Raw genomic sequence first — 18,250 nt, forward strand, 5'->3', positions numbered from 1 at the left:
AGAGCTTTTTTTTGGTAACACTTTATTTGACGGGTAAGACTGTCATAACACCTGCATGAACATGAGTGACTCTTCATGGATATTTATGAATGTTGTCATAAAGTGTCATTCGGTAAATTATGACACTTTAATACAAAGCTGACATTATTCAAAATGTCGTTGTTATGATAACTTGACATTAACCAGGAAATCATGATCTGACATAAATTTGTTATAAAAGTATTACTGATTAAACTTTAGCTTTAATAACAGAAAGCTACATCATTTTTAGAGTTTTACCGCGTTACCGCTTTTTCTACCAATATAAATACATTTTAATATTTGTGTTCCACTGCCACTGGAAGCAAAATTGCTGAAAACAGAATTGTTCTTCAAAAATGATGAAATCCTCAGAAAGGTAATTATTCAGCTCATTTTAATTCATCACGCGATTAATTGATTCATTTCTTCATGCTACAGGCTTGCTGAAGACAGCACGGGTTTAGGTCGGTTAGCTTGCGTTAGCAACAGAGTCAGAGATTGAGGTGTGACTGACAAACCGTCTCTCACCATCAGACTCCGATGCGGCGCGGAAGATGAGGTGGCTGCTGGGTAATGGCTGTGTGATGGAGCCCACTGCCTCTCCTTTGGGACCCTGAGGACAGAAACGGACAGCGTGCTGAAAACAACGACAGAGCTTCAGGCTGACGTGACGGATCACGTCACTTCTGAGATCCGGGCGCTGACTCTGACAGATTCTCATTTCAGTTAATATGTTTACGCCACTTTCCATTTGGTTAATTCGATCCTAAATACAAACCACAGTGAATGTGTCATTATGCAAACGAGAGGGCTCAGAGTGGGCAGATGCAGGATGAGTGAGAAGCTAAATTTAGTGATGCGGCTAATGAACAGCGGAGCAGGGCAGCTCTTTTCAGACCGAGAAAACCCCCCGCAACAAAACAAAACAACAACAACAAAAAAAAAAATGCTGGAGAGCTTTCATGGTCAATGATGAATAAGTAATTACAGCTGGAGTAGCCCCATTGAGAGCAGGGACTGAGGAACAAACGGAGCGCCTGGGCTGCCAAATATGAAAATGGCTTCCTGGACAAATCATTTTCTTTTGTCTGTCCTAAATTACAGCAGGACGATCTCATAATTATGACTTAATATCCACATCTGGGTTTCAAATCACAACCTGGTTTCTTTCTGTTGTCTTTTTTTTTCCTTTGGAGGTGGACTAACAGGAAGATATTTTAAAAAAGCAACTGCTCTCATTTTATTCAGTTTTTCCTCTTGAAAACTTTCTGCCATCTCTTAGAATTGTCTGCAACAAACGCTTCCAGTGAATAAAATTGTGAATACATAGAATAGCATCTCATAAGTGGTTAGTAAGATGGAGGAAGTATCATGCTGTGGGCCTGTTTCATAAGAACCTGATTGCTAAAGCGGCAACATCAAAGGGGCAACTAAAACTAAAACATGACATAAAGCTTCAAAAAAGGTGATTTTACACAATACTGCCCCTTTAACTCTTTGAAATAAAATATTTTCTCAGTATAAAAAATAGTTTGAATCTACCAGAAGTTATATATATATATATATTTGCCGGATGTTCTGACCTTCACCGCCCAGATGGACTGCTCCAGCGGGTGAAAGAGCTTGAAGCAGAAGCCGTCCTTCTTGGACGGCCTCTCGATGAGCTCGCAGGCGTTCAGCAGCACCGTTCCCACCCACTGGCCGTTTTTGTGAGTCTTGTATATGAGGAGGACGCCCGGCTTCAGGACGCACCACAGCTTGGTCCAGCTCTTCAGCGTGCCTCGGATCTGCAGACGGAAACGTGTCAACCTGAAACCTAAAAGCCTATTTCGCTTCGATGGAAAGATGGCGGAGGGCGAGGGGGGAAGGTGAGGCGGCCCCCACCTTCAGCCAGTCGGCCATGACGATAACAGAAGGGTCTGTGATGGTGCTAAGCAGCTCCTTGGTCGCCCTCTTCTTTTCTTCTCTGTAGTTCTTCTTTTGCACCTGCAGAGAAAAAGGAAGAACGCATTAAATGTGATGTATTTGTTTCACACATTATTACACCGTGGCGCAATCTGAACTCGTGAGAACGAGTGTCGAATGTGAAATGAGAACAAACGATCCCTGATTATACAAGACACACCCTGAATGAAAGCCGACTTTTACAGGCAGCCTCTGAGAATTAGGATCCGGATATGTGGGACTTAAGCTGCTTTGGAGCATTCTCACCTTGAGGGACTCCTTCTTGGTGAGCTTTCCGCCAGACGCTGGCACATCCTTATCTGAGCCATTGTACAGCTTGGTTTCAGACTTGGGGGGGGAGAGAAGAAAACATGACATGTTTATCTCAGAAGAAATCCCATCTTCCTCTGTACAGTTTCTACAACTCCATAGAAAATTGGTTGGTTCCTGTTAACTGTTCTGAAAATGATGCATGTTTTTATATTTTTCTACAGTAAAACTCTAAATGCTATCTTTATTTTAGAACAAAATCATTTGTAAAAAGAACACATGAACACAAATGAAAAAAAACAACATCATAAGAATCATTTTCGCAGACATACTTGTTTGAAAAGGAGTTAAAAGAAGTTTACTGTTTATACTAATCTTCACTATATCCTAAAATCAAAATACATGTGACAATAAAATTGTGTAAAATGACTGGCAACCTCAAATAAAATGAGGTTTAAATCCCATTTCAGACATGAGATTGGGGTGAGACATTTACTTTCCTGTTAGCCTAAATATACAGCCAGGACTACAGTGAAAAAAGGCTTAAAATGGTCCAGTCAAAGTCCAGACCTGTGTCTGAACTTTATGTTCACAGACGTGGAATAAAAACACGTTATCAGATATGTTTGGGTGAACTTCACCAAAATGTTCACTGGATTTTGAAATCACAACACTGCATGAACAAAATCTTTGAGTATTTCAGGTCTAGTTTCTAGTGCAAATATCTCTGTGCATTTGAAATGAGACAAAACCAGTAACTTAGCAGCTTGTTTTCAAGGAATAATTCCACAAGTCATTTTCCTCATCTAATAAGCTAAAGAATCTAATACTTTTTCATCAATATTCACTTAAAACAAGCTCCTACGTGTTGCTGAAAAATTACCTGTACAGTTCTTAGTGAACTGGATCAAGCTCTACATTTAAAAGGAGTCATTATTATTATTACTACTGACAGACAGCCACGTTTTATCTGAACATTGGTAAATATTTCATTCTCCACGTAAAAGCAGACGCACTAAAGCTGCTCAACGGTGTCGGTGTGTGATGCATGAGTCATCTCAGCTGGGCTTAACGCTGCTGATGCAAGACCGGGAAAGTAAAATAGAAAAACAACAAAGTAATCCTTCCTCATATTTAATGATTCTCATGACAACAACAGTAAAGAGCACAGTTTAGTGCTATGAGCCATCATGCTTCATAACATGAGTTTTTGTCTTCTTACCTTGCTCTTGGATATGGAATTCGAATCCTCTTTCAAAGGCAGAGGAAGAAGGTCCTCCTTAACTCTCTCGAAACCTGAAAAGAAAGTAAAGAACAAAGAAAATGTTGACCCTGAGTTTGCTGCAACTCGTCAAAATTCATCGGAAGACTCGAACTCATTTTGCGTTTCTAGAAATGTCAAACAGCGTCGGCAGAACCGTGTCCTGAGGGAAACTTGACTTTCGCTTCGGCGAATTCTCCTTCCAATTAGTGAGTTTCTAACCAATTTCCAAAACCAAACAACGCCTCTCCCGCTGAGAGCTCAGCGGCCGGCGACGGGGACGCCTGGGCCTGTAAATATTTCATGGTTTCTTTCCCATAACCCTGGGACTCCGGCACTCTGCTGCGAGCGCAGAGGAAGCCCTGTAGAGGCTCATTTTCAAATGTCAAGTTTGCGAAATGTAACAGAGCCCAGAGGAGGAGTGATGCGCAGAAAATGATTCAGGACACAAATCACTGGAGAATACATTTGTTTTCAGTAAAGTCACCAGATGATGTGGGGAAAGTTGCCATCTTGGTTGAAGGCCAATCCACCAATAAGTCATCTGAATTAGACAATTTACCCTATCAGCTGGCTAAACTGACTTGATGTTTTAAGTAGAAAACAAAAATATTACATGTAACCCAACAACCAAATTCAACCCAAGACGCCTAAAGAGGCAACCTTTACTGTTAACCACATTATGCTTCCACGACAACACATAACATGAAGACTTTATTGCTTTTTAACTGGTAATAAACTTTTAATAGCTTTATTGGGTTAGATTTTCTCAGACAGCAGCTCTGATATGAAATTTTAAACTAATTAGCCCACCAGAATCACTCTCCTGACCTTTTGGATCTTATTAGGAGTAACAAATATTACCTTGCCTCAGTATCCAAGGCTAAGTGACACTTTGAGGAAGTATGAGAAAATCTCATACAAATTAAAAAGTAGTAAGTCAATGAAAACACATTTCTTGGTTTTTACTTTCTATTTGACCAAGTCCTCTGACTTGTGAGAAATACTCCAGCTGAGAAGGCTGCTGCAAGGACTTCCTAAGGGCAGATTCTCCCAGTCAGAGAGCGAAATGCTGCCTTCACAGCCTCTTTCTCCAAAATCAATACTTTGTACCTTTTTTTTTTTCCCTGCACATCAATGCCAAATCAACAAAAAACTGAGCATGACCTTCAACATACCGATTGGCATTTTCATCTTAGCTTCAGCAGCAAATATTTTCAGCATAAACAGTCCTTTCTATCCAAAGCTGCATATTTGATGTGTCTGGATAAAAACACCATGGAGTATTTTTATCAGATAATCTACAAATTCACTTAATTCGAAAAACAAAATACAAGTTTAATAAATTTCAAATTATTTTATTATTAATTTTTGTTCAGTATGGAATTTGCCAGTCAGAGCTTAAATATGTAAAATAATGAAATGGAGATGGTCAAATTTAATAAAGTCTCGTTATAAAGGCAAAATAAAACCGAAATAGTCCTTTATCTTGGTGTTAGTAAATCTTAATAGATATTTATATTTTATTTCGTAGTGAGCACCACATCCCATTGATTGAACGTTCACATAGAAAGTGAAAAGGGATGAATGTTTATCCGCAAGCCTTCAGTCGTGGATGAGTCACGCGGCACCGCATCACGACTGGAGCGCATATCTCTTTAAGAAAAGAGGAACAACAAGAACCTCCGTGACAGATCAGATGTTAGGGGAGAAGGGAGACCAAATGGAAAGCAACGGTACAGGAGCAGCAGGGAGCGCACCACGCTGCTAGCCTGGATGCTTTCCACATCCATTACTGGCATCATAAGGTCAGAACCCAGTCCATGTGCCTTGCTGGAGAGCAAATATGGCACAAGACAGCAAACGTAAAGGAATGCATGTTAAATATTTACACATATTCAAATGTTATTTGTCTCATTTGACATATCGGCCACATTTAGCATACACAGTGGAGTATGATATCCCACAGAAGCATGTGGTTATGATAATCCACATGCCATTGACACTATTGAAACTAACCTTAGCATTGTTGCTAATTTCAGCATCAGAACCCCCAGTTTGGGTCTTATCAGGCCTCAAACTACGCTTAGCATCTTAGGTCATTTTAGCTCATGTACATCTTGTATAGCAAATGAAGTAAGTCAGTGTTAGTCAGTATGCTATTGATTCCCCAGATGCTAACTACTACATTTCAATTCACGTAAGCATTGTTGCTCATTTCAGCAGCAGAATGCTGGATTTCAGACACACACATGTTGGTAGGCCCCTTTTAAATGTCTTCAAAAATGTACTAATTGCATTTTAATGTTCATTCTCTCTGCATTGAGTTCTTTCCGTGTGTCGGATATAATTTGCCCTACCAGGAAGTATGCAGTGAAGTTTCACCAAGATATTTTGTAAACTAGTAAAAAAATGAACATGTTTTATATATGTATTATTTTCTAGCAAGTCTAATTTTTGAGGGGTAATGATAAGGAAAGTGCATTGTCAGGGTCGTAGGGAAGGTCATTTTCTGCTAGGTAGTACTTGGACCCCTGTGGTAACTGCCGGCAGCTCTAGTTTTATTTAAACTTTTACAGAGTAATTGATATTTCTAATGGAAACACAGCTAATGATGTTAGATGAGAATTCCTTAGCGTGTGCCCTATTCATCCTAAAAATGTTGTAACGAGGTGAGATCAGGACTCTGTTCTTCCTCCCCAAACTCAACCACTCATGTTGTTATGGTGACTTGCTTTTGGTGACAATAGGTAGCCATTTTGGAACAAAAAGAGGCATTCCCAAACAGTTCAACAAAGTAGGAAAGATAAAAGTGTCACAATTCATGAAAAATAGCCCCATAATATAACGCCCTCAGAAACACAAGTGCCGTTTTCCCTGGGCAACAACCAAAACCAAAACTCGTCTGTTGAATCTACAGCACACCTGAGGTATGGAGGTATGTAGACATTGACACAGCTGAAAGTTGCAGTTAACTAGTACAAAAATGAAATATGTTTACACTTTTGGGATCATCAATCTCAAAGAAATGTCAATTAAATCTTGTGAGAGACAAATTCATAAATGCTTGCATAACTACATGCTTTAGGTGTTCAGTTTTATACACCTGTAGTCATGGAAGGGGTTGGACAACTGAATTCAACGATGCTGAGGACTGATGTTGATTATATGTTGCTCAACAGCATATTATAAGTCATGTTCCGAATGCTGCATCTTAGTAGCCCTTTCTGATTACACACTTCTATTCTTAATATATTTTTGGAGATGAAAACAGTCTCTGTTGCGCTGTTGTGCCTCTTAAGTAAATAGTCAAAGCAGGGGTAATACAGCTCAGCCTGATTTCTCATGGGTCCAACAAGATGTCCTCGTCTTACCAAACATCTTCAACATATGGTTCTGGATAGTAAATTAAAACAAGACAATCTAAAAAAAACGCGAACAGCAGGACAACTACGATTGAAACCAGATGTTTACATACACAGCATAAAAAAAACAAGACATTTTATCACTGTTTGAAGTTAACTTAGATGTAATACTGTTTTTTTTATTTTATTTGGTACATTGGGAAAGTCAAAAGAAATAAGCCAATGTATCAGAAAAAGGATCAATTACACACAAGAATAGACATGATGGGAATGTCCGACCATCGTAACACGCAAGAGGCTGGTTCTGTGACCTACAGATGAATGTGTTTGGGTCCAGAACACCGGAAGAACGATCTACACAATGTGGCAAAGTCATCTTAGAAATGACTCCCCAGAATCAAACTGAAATTGGCAATTCAGTCTAAACTCTTTAGGAAACCTGTAGGCGTAAGCAGAAGAGAGGAGAATATAAGACAAGTGATTTTTTTTTTCAGACGCCAACAAGCTTCTATGAGCTGCAGATGAGGAGAGATGTGGGAGTAAAACACAAAAAAAAAAAACAAAAAAACCAGTCGCGGACCTCAAAAGACAAATCAAAAACAATAAGCACACAAGTGGGTTAGCCCAACCTGCCTGCTCCAGTTATCTCCTTTAGAGGCTCTTGGCACTGCCGTCTGGTAGCTGAATGTCAAAAATTAAGATAAATGGAGCTGGGGCTGCAGGAGAAGAAATACTATGACTCAGAGATGCTGTCTTGAAGTCTGAGAGATTTATATAGCTGGAGAAGCTACTTTAGGGGAGGAAAGAAGCCGGCTTTTGGCCAAAAGGGTCGCCAGAGTAAATCTCCAGCCATGGAAAACGCTTTCAACGCCTGCAACCGAGTTGGCCTTAAGCTCTGAGCCTCAAAACGGCAAACAACAGAGTTACCAGGTCATGCAGGAGAGTCATAAATACTGCATCCGTCCGTCGCTACACAACAAGGTTTGTGCACAGTCAGCCTATACAAGGTTTCACTAAAGTTAAAAATAGTCGTGGGGAAAGGTGGAACAGGGGACGCGTTCCCTCTTTGGGAGCGCTGTGCGGTTGCCAGCTGTCCGGCTCTGTGCTCTTTTTCACCAGGATGAACAAAAGCAAAGATCGCTGAAAGCCATTTTGCAAATGAATGGTAGGCTGATTTAATCCTTCGTTTACCGTCGGATTAAATGCACTTAAAAAAAAAAAAAAACGAGGATCAACACAGCACTTTCGTTGAGGAATGGCTGGAACACGATGTAAAGCCCAACCGAAGAAGACGAGTTGTCCATTACCGGCTTGCACAAGCTTATTTAACTCAAATTCAAAACTATGAAGAGAATGTTCAGCAAAATGGAAAATTCCCACTTTTTCCAATTCAGTAGACACATTCAAGTGAACATCGTTTTGAACTATTCTTGACAATGTTTAGCTCTTTTTTTTAATCATAAAACAGAGGTACAAACATGTATTCATTGCTACGAAAGTCAATGTTTGCGAGATTTAATTATTGAACAAATATGAACTGGGTTTAGTTAAAATCCCAGATAAATTAAAGAAAAAATAAAATCAGTAAATTAATCCTTTGAACAACTTAAAAGTCTTACAGTTGACAAACTACAAGAGTTTTTGAGAGAGACCAATTTCTCCACAGACACCGATGAGAATATGTAATTTAAGCTGATTTTCCCAACTTCATACTTAAAATCACAACAACTTTAAATTCAGTATGAGTGGCCGCATCATGAGGGATATGAAAACATATTGATAAACTGCCTCAATTCCTAAAGTTTTTCCCCTATTCAGCAGCAAGGTATGTCACTTTTCAGTATGTTGCTTCAGATGGCAAAGACGAGTTTTGTTATCAGCTTTACTACAGATTCATAAACATTATTAGTAGATTATAGATCTGGGACGATTGTTGGACTTGTCTTGACGCCAACAAAGTAGTAAAACACAACGTTCTGAGAAAACTCCCCACCGTAGAGTAAATCCTGTAGAAGAAATCAGTCGCGGCCACAAGCTGAATGACTAAAAGACTCTGCAGCGCCCCGCCACCCGGACAGCACACCCACCTGGAAGCGAGATGGGCGACAGTTCGTTATAGCCCCCGAAGGAGGCGTTGCGGATGAGTTTGCGTCCGTCCGGGTGCGGAGGTCGAAGCGACGCCGTCCCGCCACACGTGGAGAACCGCCGGCGGTTCAGCAGGCCCTCCTCCTTCATCATGGGGCCGGCACGGAGCTCCCTCGCCAGTGGGGGGAGGAAGACACAAGGGGGAGCGAGGGAAAGGAGCAGGGGGCGGGTCGGAGGGTGATCGGGAATCCAATTCCCTCTAGTGTGCGAGTGAAGCGGTGGAGGAGCACAACACAAAAACACATGCAGCCTTTGAATCAGTGCAGCCGACTGGCCCCCTCTCCGTCACACACACACACACACTCCCTCTCCCTGCTATGAGAGGGGAGAGGCTGTAAGTACTTAATAAGGAATAAGCCGAGCCCCGCCTACTCCCTGTGTTCCGGATGGGAGGGGAGCCGCATCCTGACTCGATGTCTTCCTCTCGTCTTCCTCTGCTGCTGCATTTCTTCTCATGAGTTTCTAATCAGCCCCTTTAGACATAAAGGAACACTTCACTGCTTTCCCAGGTGATTCATCTTCGCCAAACATTGAACTAAGACGCGTATTTTCTTTTTGTTGTTGTTTTTTTTCCCCAATAGAGCATCTTTTTTATTGTAATAGTAATCACTCGCATCACGGATATCGTGGATTCATATCCGTGACGTTCTGTCCTGCTTTTTATCTTTGGAAAACGAAGCGAAGACGACGGAGGATGATGAAAATGAGGCAGAATCAAAAGCATCATGACAGCTTGGGTTCCCCAAAGCTCCCACTGCTCTCACACATTCCCAGATTTAATCACAAACTCAAAACTGCCCGATTTTATTCATACCTATATGAACAGAAAACAATCCCCTATTTCTCTTTTCTTTCCTTCCACGGATGTAGAGCTACTTGTAATCTGTTGATGAGATGTTTTTTGTTGTTGTTTCTTTCTGGTTACTAGTTAGTTGGGCGTTTTATATCAAAGCACAGAACATAGAATTAGACAGAATAGATCTGCTCTTATGGGTCAGAATATTGTCACTGATACCTGATCTAGAAGCTTTTTAAATATCTGGACCAACACAGATGTTAATGTTGGATCGGTGCATTTCTAGCTGTGGCTGCACAGATTTTATGGCAAAGAATTCACTTTGTATCTATGTCACAAATACACAACTTGATATTTAGTTGAATTTGTAAAAACAACAAAAAAAAACTCTACAGTTAATCCTGTTTAATTTGGACTTCAGCATCAGTAAAGGAATTTCCAAAAAGCTACTTTCTGAAAACGTACAAATTTATACCCTCATTTAGATTTTTTCCTTTCGAAACTTAATTTTGTCATATTCATAATTATCCAGACTTTGATGACATGGGTTAAAAATGGCCAAGAACGCACAGAATTAACAAGTATCTTGCTGTACATGTAGTTTTGTGGCACTATTATCCTGATAAATAGCAGTGAAATGTCCCTAATGAGGGGTGTATCATTCTGTAATCCTAAGGGCCTGAACCTGCTGTGAGGTCAGGGGTCATCAGGCATCACAAAACAAGCACAAAGCTCTGTTAAAGACAGAAGGAAGACAAACTATTTGCCTTTATCTGGGATCAGAAAAGCCTGATCTTCAAAACCCGATGTGTAAGGAAGAACATCTACAACGCCGCCATCTTCTTTCCAATCAGCTGACCTGCCCTGTTTATTGTTGTGACTTCAACCCATCTGAAAGCTCCGGGCGTCCCACTGGCCCTTTGTCAAGTCTCCGTCCGTGGAGACTGTTCATCAGAGACAGACTGCAGGAGTTTAAACAAGCGTAATTTCTTCTAAAACTTCTGTGGCAACCGGCAGTTCCGCGCCTGAGAAGTGCACAGCAATGGCCGTCTGATTCAAACGTGCTTTAATTAAAACGGGTAATTGGATGTTGGGAACAAGTGAATCATTTCCCACAGCTAATTAACCTCCGAGGAGAGGAAGCGTCCATCGCTGCTGCACCTAAAATTAGTCTGCATTTGGGTCTTTTTTTTTTTTTTCAAACTGGGTGCACGTCTAACTGAAGAAAATATAATGAAACAGTTTTGAAAGGACTGAGTATTTTAGCAGCAACAGTGACATGTACATCAGAGTCAGTCTCTCAGTTGCAGAAAAAACAACCAAAGCCTTAAAGGAGACACCATGTAAGCCTGGGATTACCTCTACAACAAAAAGGCTATTTAAATCATTGCTCTATCGACTCCGTCTACTGTCTTTGAGTCAATGCAGCAACATTACTAACTTTTGAAATCTGGAGCAATTTTCAGGAAAATAGAAGGAAAAACAAGTACTACTCTACCGTACTGTACCTCGGGTTTCTTCTGGGTAACAATCAAGAGAAACTCAAAAGAGTCCAAAGCAGAGGAGCAGACAGCAGCTTAACCTCCCATGTTGCGCTATGGTCGCTCCGAGTGCTCCAGCTGTCCGAGCCGTGCTCAGAAACCCAGACGGAGATGTCGTCCATCGTGTCTTCCCGACCCAGTCGGGAAGGCGTTCGAGTAGCTCGCTGGAGGAAGGCGGGAAGGCTGCAGATCACAGCGGCCCCCTCCGTGTGGTTAACCCGGTCTGACAGCGCCTAATCCCCGCAGTTGATCCTAAATCCAAACTGACCCCACCTGTTCCCTTCGCTTTTCATCTCCCTCCGCCGCCTGTTTTGCTTTCTTTTAAGTGGAAACGCGCACACAAAAGCGTTAAGCAGACTGAAGTTTTCTGCGTTTTGCCACATTATGACGAGGCCCGTCATCATAAGAAATTTTGACAGATTATCATCAGTGAATGATGATATTGTCGTTTTGATCCAATTTACAATAAGTTGAACATCTAAAAGACCAATAAACTTGAATTTTGTAAAGAACACCAGATGCTGGACCTGGAAGATTGTCTTTAAAAATCCAAAATAAAACACAACAACCTAAAAAAAAAGGGGTGGATAAAAATTACTTACAATTGAAACCATGCATATAATGGATTATTACATTTCTGTCAACAAAATTGCCCTGGAGAAATACAGGAACACTTACTCTAATTTTCATTTTCTTGCTTGTTTACTTTTTTCCTTGCCTCTCTTTTTACCAGACAAGATACCAGACAAGATTCTTCCTGTTCCAGTAAGAATCTTTGAAAGCATGTATTTGCATTGTTACGCATGTTGTTAGTTATAAATGGTTTACAGTATACTGTCAAACTAAATTCGTTTTCATGACAGGCGGCAATCCTTCTGTCCGCTGCATCTTCACCTAGGACAACTCTTCAAAGGTAGTGGGGATGATAGAAGCTGATTTTTGTTTTATTTTGGTAGAAATACGGTATTATTGAACTGAATGGTTTAGATCAGTTCACATTCATGTGTAAAATGACCTAGTCAAAGGCTGTAAATTTAATAATAAGTCTCTGCAGTGAAAGGTGCTTCCGCAAAGTACACAATCAACCCCACGCCACACTTTCCAGATTGTCGTTCCACATCAAATCCGGATTAAGCCTCCTATGACTTGTGGCTATAACGAGAGGAAATGAGAAAACGTTCAATGTGCAATAAATACGCAAGAACTGGAGTCGGTTGTTTTCTGAACTCCAGACTGTTGATCCTCAAAGAGTCGGCGCCCACGGCTGAGGCGTTCCTGTCGAAACGGCTTCTCACCGAGTCATAAGGCAGAGGCAACGTCGTTTCTGTGCAAGTGCGATAGGAAATCACTGAGATGAAGCCGACGCACCATGAAAGCAGTAGCATCTTTAAATATTTAAACACTGAGATTAATGAATAAATTCTTCAGAGAGGATTCCAGAAGTCAGAGATCTTGGTGAGAAAGAGTCACGGAGGGATTTTTACAAAGGCAAACAAGTTAAAATATGGAAGAAATGCATATAAATATGAGAATAAGTGGAGCTTCAATGTCTGGAGATGACTCCGTGTATTTAATATGCTAAACCTTGGTACTTGTACTTGACACTGCTGAAACAACCACTCATCTTCACACCTCAGCTGTGAATGTTCCCTCACAGCTCCGGCTGGATTTGAGTAATCTTACGTCACCGCGATGCGTCTCGCTGTACAGACAAACTGTAAAGGATTGTGACAGAGGAATTATGGGAGAGTAGGGAAAAATAAAAAATATGCTTTTTTTTATTTTTTAACTTGAGCAAAACAAACCAAAGCTCAAGCTGTCATCGAGACGGCTGTTCTGGACCGCAGCTCTTGACTTTTCTCCGACATATTTAGACCAGTGGCATTAGTGGCTCTCACATTAGTATTGTCTGGGCTGAAAATCAGTTGCCATGGATACCTATTTTGGTCTTGAAGGAGTCGAGGGTCAGAAAAGGTTTTCGCAAGTCATTGTGAAAACAAACAAAGGCAGTTTGGATGATGCTGCTGCATATTAAGGTGTATCCTTAGGAAAACATTCAAATGCTGTTTTAAATCTGGATCATAACTGATAACAATACGCTGGACATCAAAGTTATGATTGCCAAGTTAAAACCAGAAACAACCAACTTTAAGGTTTTAAAATAATAACTTCACAACACAGAGATTACTTTGTTCCATTTCCTCTTCTCATAAAAGAATGTTGAGAATGTTTCAAAATGTTTGATGTTAGTGGAATTTTTCTTCCAATTCTGAATTATGCACAATTTGAGTCACTAATTTAAAAAATAAATAAATAAAAAAAAATTCAAGGTGACTGAATGCAGATTTAGATTTGTGTCATTCTAGCTCCCTCTTGTGGTATGATCACGCCTTTAAAAATACACGTTTTCTAAAACCACTAACAAATTAAATGAAGCTCTAACATTTTACACCTCACTAATCGACATCGAATCACTAAGTTGGACAACCGTTCTTTCCTGCCTCCGTGACCAGGAGAGACTTCATTACTACGACAATGAAGAACTGATCAAAAGAAAGAGAAATCAATACAGTTTTGTCAAGATGATACACTGTAATGTAGCTTTAAGGTAACCAAGCAACCACCCTCAGGAAGCTCTTCAATCCACAATCCTACCAGTGATTAACAGAATCTCCAATTTCATCAATAAGACCTGTATGAATCTTGAATGCGTATTCTTTAGAAAGCCACAAGAGGGCGCACTGACACTGCAATGAGACAAATGAGTGGTTATGTAAGACTTTAGTGAAATCTACTCTGTTTTGTTCCACAGAAAGACTTTTATCTGGTGTGAGGAAAAAATACAGAACCACACTAATCTAATGAAAAAAGATACATTTCTACTTTTTAGAGTAGCGTCAGTGCTAGTGGATAAGGCGCTATAATTCACCCCATCCTGCTTAAAAGGCCTTAAATGAATTCATTCCTACAGGTTTTTAAATGATGACTGTGATTATGCACCCAGATCGTTATATCTTCATTCCTTTGAATCGATTTCAATATGTAGAAACATGATTCTCAAAGTAAAGCAACAAATTTAGAACAAAAAAAAGAGCAAGATTTAAAAAAAAAACTAAATTCCTGCATGTAAGTGCTGAAAATACAGTGAGGAACAGACAAGGTTTTTATCTCCTCATAAACTCAGTAGCTCTGTGAGCCACACTGCTGCTGCTCAATCCAGACTAAGACAGCTAATCTGATTATTCTGCAAATGATAAATGTTTACTGCTTTAATCAGGAGGAAGGCTGCGGAAGTTGAGCAGTTTTATGCTGCTGCTGCTGTGGCCGATACAGCTTTTCCTTATCTGCTTTTACTCTATAGTCTTATTTTTATTTCTACATTGTTCTTCAATTTATCTTTAATTCGCTGTAGCTAATGACTTTCTATTCTACTCTATTAAAAAATACATAATCAATATTCGAGACACAAGCTTCAGAATGAAGGTCTCAGCAACAGTTGCTACAACAACTGTAAACAAACTGGCACAAACAGGGCTCAGCAGAAAGCGATAAATTGTTTAATGCTGCCTTATGTTAAAACAACAACATTTTATGTATGTACAAAAGTATTCATACTTTGAATGTTTTTAAATTTAAAAGGTAAATAATGCCTTTAGCAAGGCACTGCAATTTCAAGACTAAAGATGGCTTTCAAATCCAGGTTCAAGCATGAACATTCTTTTCCTACACAGGTTAAGGTCGACAAAGTAGGCGGAGTCGTGCCCAAGATGGAAAAAAAGAAAAATAGTTTTACAGAAAAAAAACTTCACATACTGGAATTACTCCTTATGAGAACCCTGTGTTATTCATCGTCACCTTGTTTTGTTTGGCTTTGGAGTGTTGAAGCGTATATCCCACACTCAAACAAGCCGGTTCAACTGAACCAAAGGTACAACGCATAGTTTGCCACAAAGCAATAATCTGAATACAGTGTGTATTCGTCACAACAGAAAAAAGTGAATGAACCTCCATGTTCTGCACAGCTGCAGAGCAAACAGCGTGCCAGTGGATCTTACCATGGGTGTAGCTGACCCCAGGGCTGAGGTTAGAGGGCGTGGCTATGTGCTCCCTGTTGGGCGTTTGAAGGCCCGCCTCCTTCTCTTTCTCCCTCTCCTTGTCCTTGTCCCGCTCCTTCGCCTGGCGTTGGCTCATCCTGCCTGGGGTCAGAAGGATGGGGTCATCGCTGGACGTTATAGCACCTACAGATGGAAACAGGAAATGAGGTGAAAACAGGACATTAGACCATCTCTTGCTTCAGAGAGGATCTCTAAGGGCCCTCTTGTGGAGCACCAGTCCGGTGCATCCCTCCCGTTTCATAACCCCTTTTTGATAACTTACATAACATTCAATTTTATCTACGCCTTATGACTGGAAATATGTTTCACAGGAGCTGATAAGCTGCATATATGAGCCTGTCCCTTATCACTCCACCATGTTTACCTGAGACCAATGAAACCAGCATGCATGTTATTGCTTAGGAAAAGGGAAAACATTTTAAGGCGAGCACCTGCAATAGTGTTGCACTGCCAGATTAAGGTGTCTGGCAGTTAACTGGTAAAGATGATGAACTTTAAAACAGATCCAGATTACTTGTGTACTAGTGTCATGGGCTAAGCGCTCAATTAATCAGATAGTTGCATGTATTTCTTCTAAAATACAAAATGTGTTAGAAACAAATCACTTTGAAGGTTCCAAGCACAAGACCATTTTATATCAGGGTTATCAGATGTAGTGACAAAATAGAAACTTTGGCTTATTTACTGGGAAGACTGAGCTGATAACGAAGGTTTCAGAGGAGGTGTTTTTCTTCTCCTTTCCACCAAAATTTTTTTGAACCGGGTTTGATTTAGGGACAGAAGTACTGAGAGAAAAGTCTTGCAGGAGAGAGAGGGGTGGGAGGTGCCATGTACGTGACTGAAGAAGATATTAAAGAAACTTGTATGTGTTAAGTTTCGCTTCTTCCCTTTTCTTCGTTCTCTACTTTCATTTCTAGCCTGATCTCTGAGGATATTTAATTATTCTAAAATAACATATCTGGACGCAAATGCGCATTCCTCTGATTGAATCGGTGTTTCACTAAATATCGAAGGAATATTTTATTACACTGATGACCCGGAATATCCAAACTGAACCAGACGTTTTTAGTGAACCATAAATCTGTTCACAAGTATACCTCATTCTTCCTATGGAAGACAGAATTAAACTATTATAAAAGTTGTTTTAAAAACATAGTGACAGGGTACTTAAAGGGGCAGTATTATGTGTTTTCCAGCCACATACTGCCATTTTATATTTATTTTATCAAGTAGTTAACTATAATTATATATATCAAATTTGACTTAAAGAAAACTACTTTATAATTTAACACCTTGAAATTGAGTCTCTTTAAAAACTCCTGCTCTTTCTGAAACTAAACCTCCAGGAAATCATCACTACATGGCTCCTCGATTAAGCCTTTAGCAATGTTTTTACCAGCGTTTCACTGAGAAGTAGTTTCTAAAATGAGCGCAGCAGATCCTCAGTTCCAAAAGGTGTTTGCTAATTGCTGCTGACTAGTCTGAAGGAGCTGAGTGGGGGAGTCTCTGGGGAGGGCTGCTCTGTGAGGCTTAGAAACTGCAGCTCCGAGGAAGAGCTTCGTCTCAAAGCTCTTCAGTCCCAGCAGGCAATATGCAAAGCTAAATGGTTGCCATGGAGATTGAAGGATTTCTGAGACATACATGAAAGAATCAAGGCAACACTCAAGGTATGTTTTTGATGAGGGAATAACATTATGACATGATGTGAAGCTCAAAAAGTCCATTTCTACATAATACTGGCCCTTTCAGTTTTGCGTTGTAGGTGGATGAAAGAAAAATGGTATGAAGCCTAAGTTTCCTTGCTAACACGGAAGAATTAAGTTCTTGGAAATGTATCAAGTTGTACTCAACCCCCTAAAGGTCACAGTGTGGAATCTAAAAGGGAAACATCTGTCACTGTAATGGAGGGAACACATTTTCATTAGTCCTGAGGACTCTGTTTAATTGGGCAGAGAATGATGAAAATTTCCACTTCCTGATATGCCTTGATTTACTTTTGACCAAAGTTCAATTCATACTTGACCAAAGTTCAATTCATACTTGTCTAAACAATGTGGACCAAACATATCGAGCATAGAATACCCTTTAAGTACAGTAGGCAAACTAATTAATAGCTTGTGTGTAAAGTAGCAGAATGCAGGCTAGTTACCCAATACAGACTAATTAACTAGCCAAAAATAGCTTCTTATGCTTCTCATAAATAGATTATATGATTCTGTTTTAAAATTTTGTGCAAAAAACATTCACCTTTACACGGTGAATGTGAAGGAATTTTAATGACGATTCAAATAAAAATAAGAATCTTCTATCGACCCATTAAAAATCCCAACTTCATCTAAAACAAAATTTCACAGGATATTTGAATAAGAGGTGCAAGTAATAATAACGTTCAATGCTTCCTTTCAATAAACGAATTGTGCATGAAGAAATGTAAAAGAGTAAAAAAAACTACGTATTTTCTTACAAAAAACAGCCAAACAGATTTGTGCAAGCTGAACTCAATAGCAGCAAAGGAAAAGCATAAACAACAACAACATTTTTTCACAGAAAAAGTTTGAAAAATTAATGAATTACTTTAGAACTCTCTTCGCTAAAATTGGACATTTCCCTCTCTTCTATTTGACTCTAAATATCAGCCCTGGACTGCCTGGTGTCTGTGTAAACTGCCCAAAGCCCTTCCCCTAAAAGGTCGCTGGCTTACCAGAGGTGGCATGATGCTCTCTCAACTCTGCATGGTGCTGGGGAGGGGGAAAAAAGAGGTGGAGACAGAACAAGAAAAGTAAAAGAGGAGA

At 40.0% G+C, this 18,250-nt stretch overlaps 1 protein-coding gene across 7 annotated transcripts in view; it reads right to left on the minus strand.

Moving 5' to 3' along the window:
• The window catches only part of osbpl8 (oxysterol binding protein-like 8), a 60,849-nt gene that overhangs the window by 12,111 nt on the left and 30,488 nt on the right, over nucleotides 1-18,250 (minus strand). For 3 of the 7 annotated variants that reach the window (XM_055055509.1, XM_055055508.1, XM_055055511.1), the window contains 7 exons: nucleotides 18,160-18,196; nucleotides 15,399-15,581; nucleotides 3,458-3,531; nucleotides 2,233-2,313; nucleotides 1,906-2,007; nucleotides 1,605-1,808; nucleotides 550-634 (listed from right to left, as the gene is read on the minus strand). In XM_055055509.1, the coding sequence (XP_054911484.1) occupies nucleotides 550-634; nucleotides 1,605-1,808; nucleotides 1,906-2,007; nucleotides 2,233-2,313; nucleotides 3,458-3,531; nucleotides 15,399-15,581; nucleotides 18,160-18,196 (766 nt within the window). Of the gene's footprint in view, nucleotides 1-549; nucleotides 635-1,604; nucleotides 1,809-1,905; nucleotides 2,008-2,232; nucleotides 2,314-3,457; nucleotides 3,532-8,948; nucleotides 9,206-11,310; nucleotides 11,747-15,398; nucleotides 15,582-18,159; nucleotides 18,197-18,250 lie in introns of those variants that run through there. The other 4 variants (XM_055055513.1, XM_055055510.1, XM_055055515.1 and 1 more) reach the window with 4 other exon arrangements.

The sequence above is a fragment of the Poeciliopsis prolifica genome, unplaced genomic scaffold (assembly GCF_027474105.1).
Source record: "Poeciliopsis prolifica strain line A6 unplaced genomic scaffold, Auburn_PproV2 SCAFFOLD042, whole genome shotgun sequence".
Taxonomy (NCBI): Eukaryota; Metazoa; Chordata; class Actinopteri; order Cyprinodontiformes; family Poeciliidae; genus Poeciliopsis; species Poeciliopsis prolifica.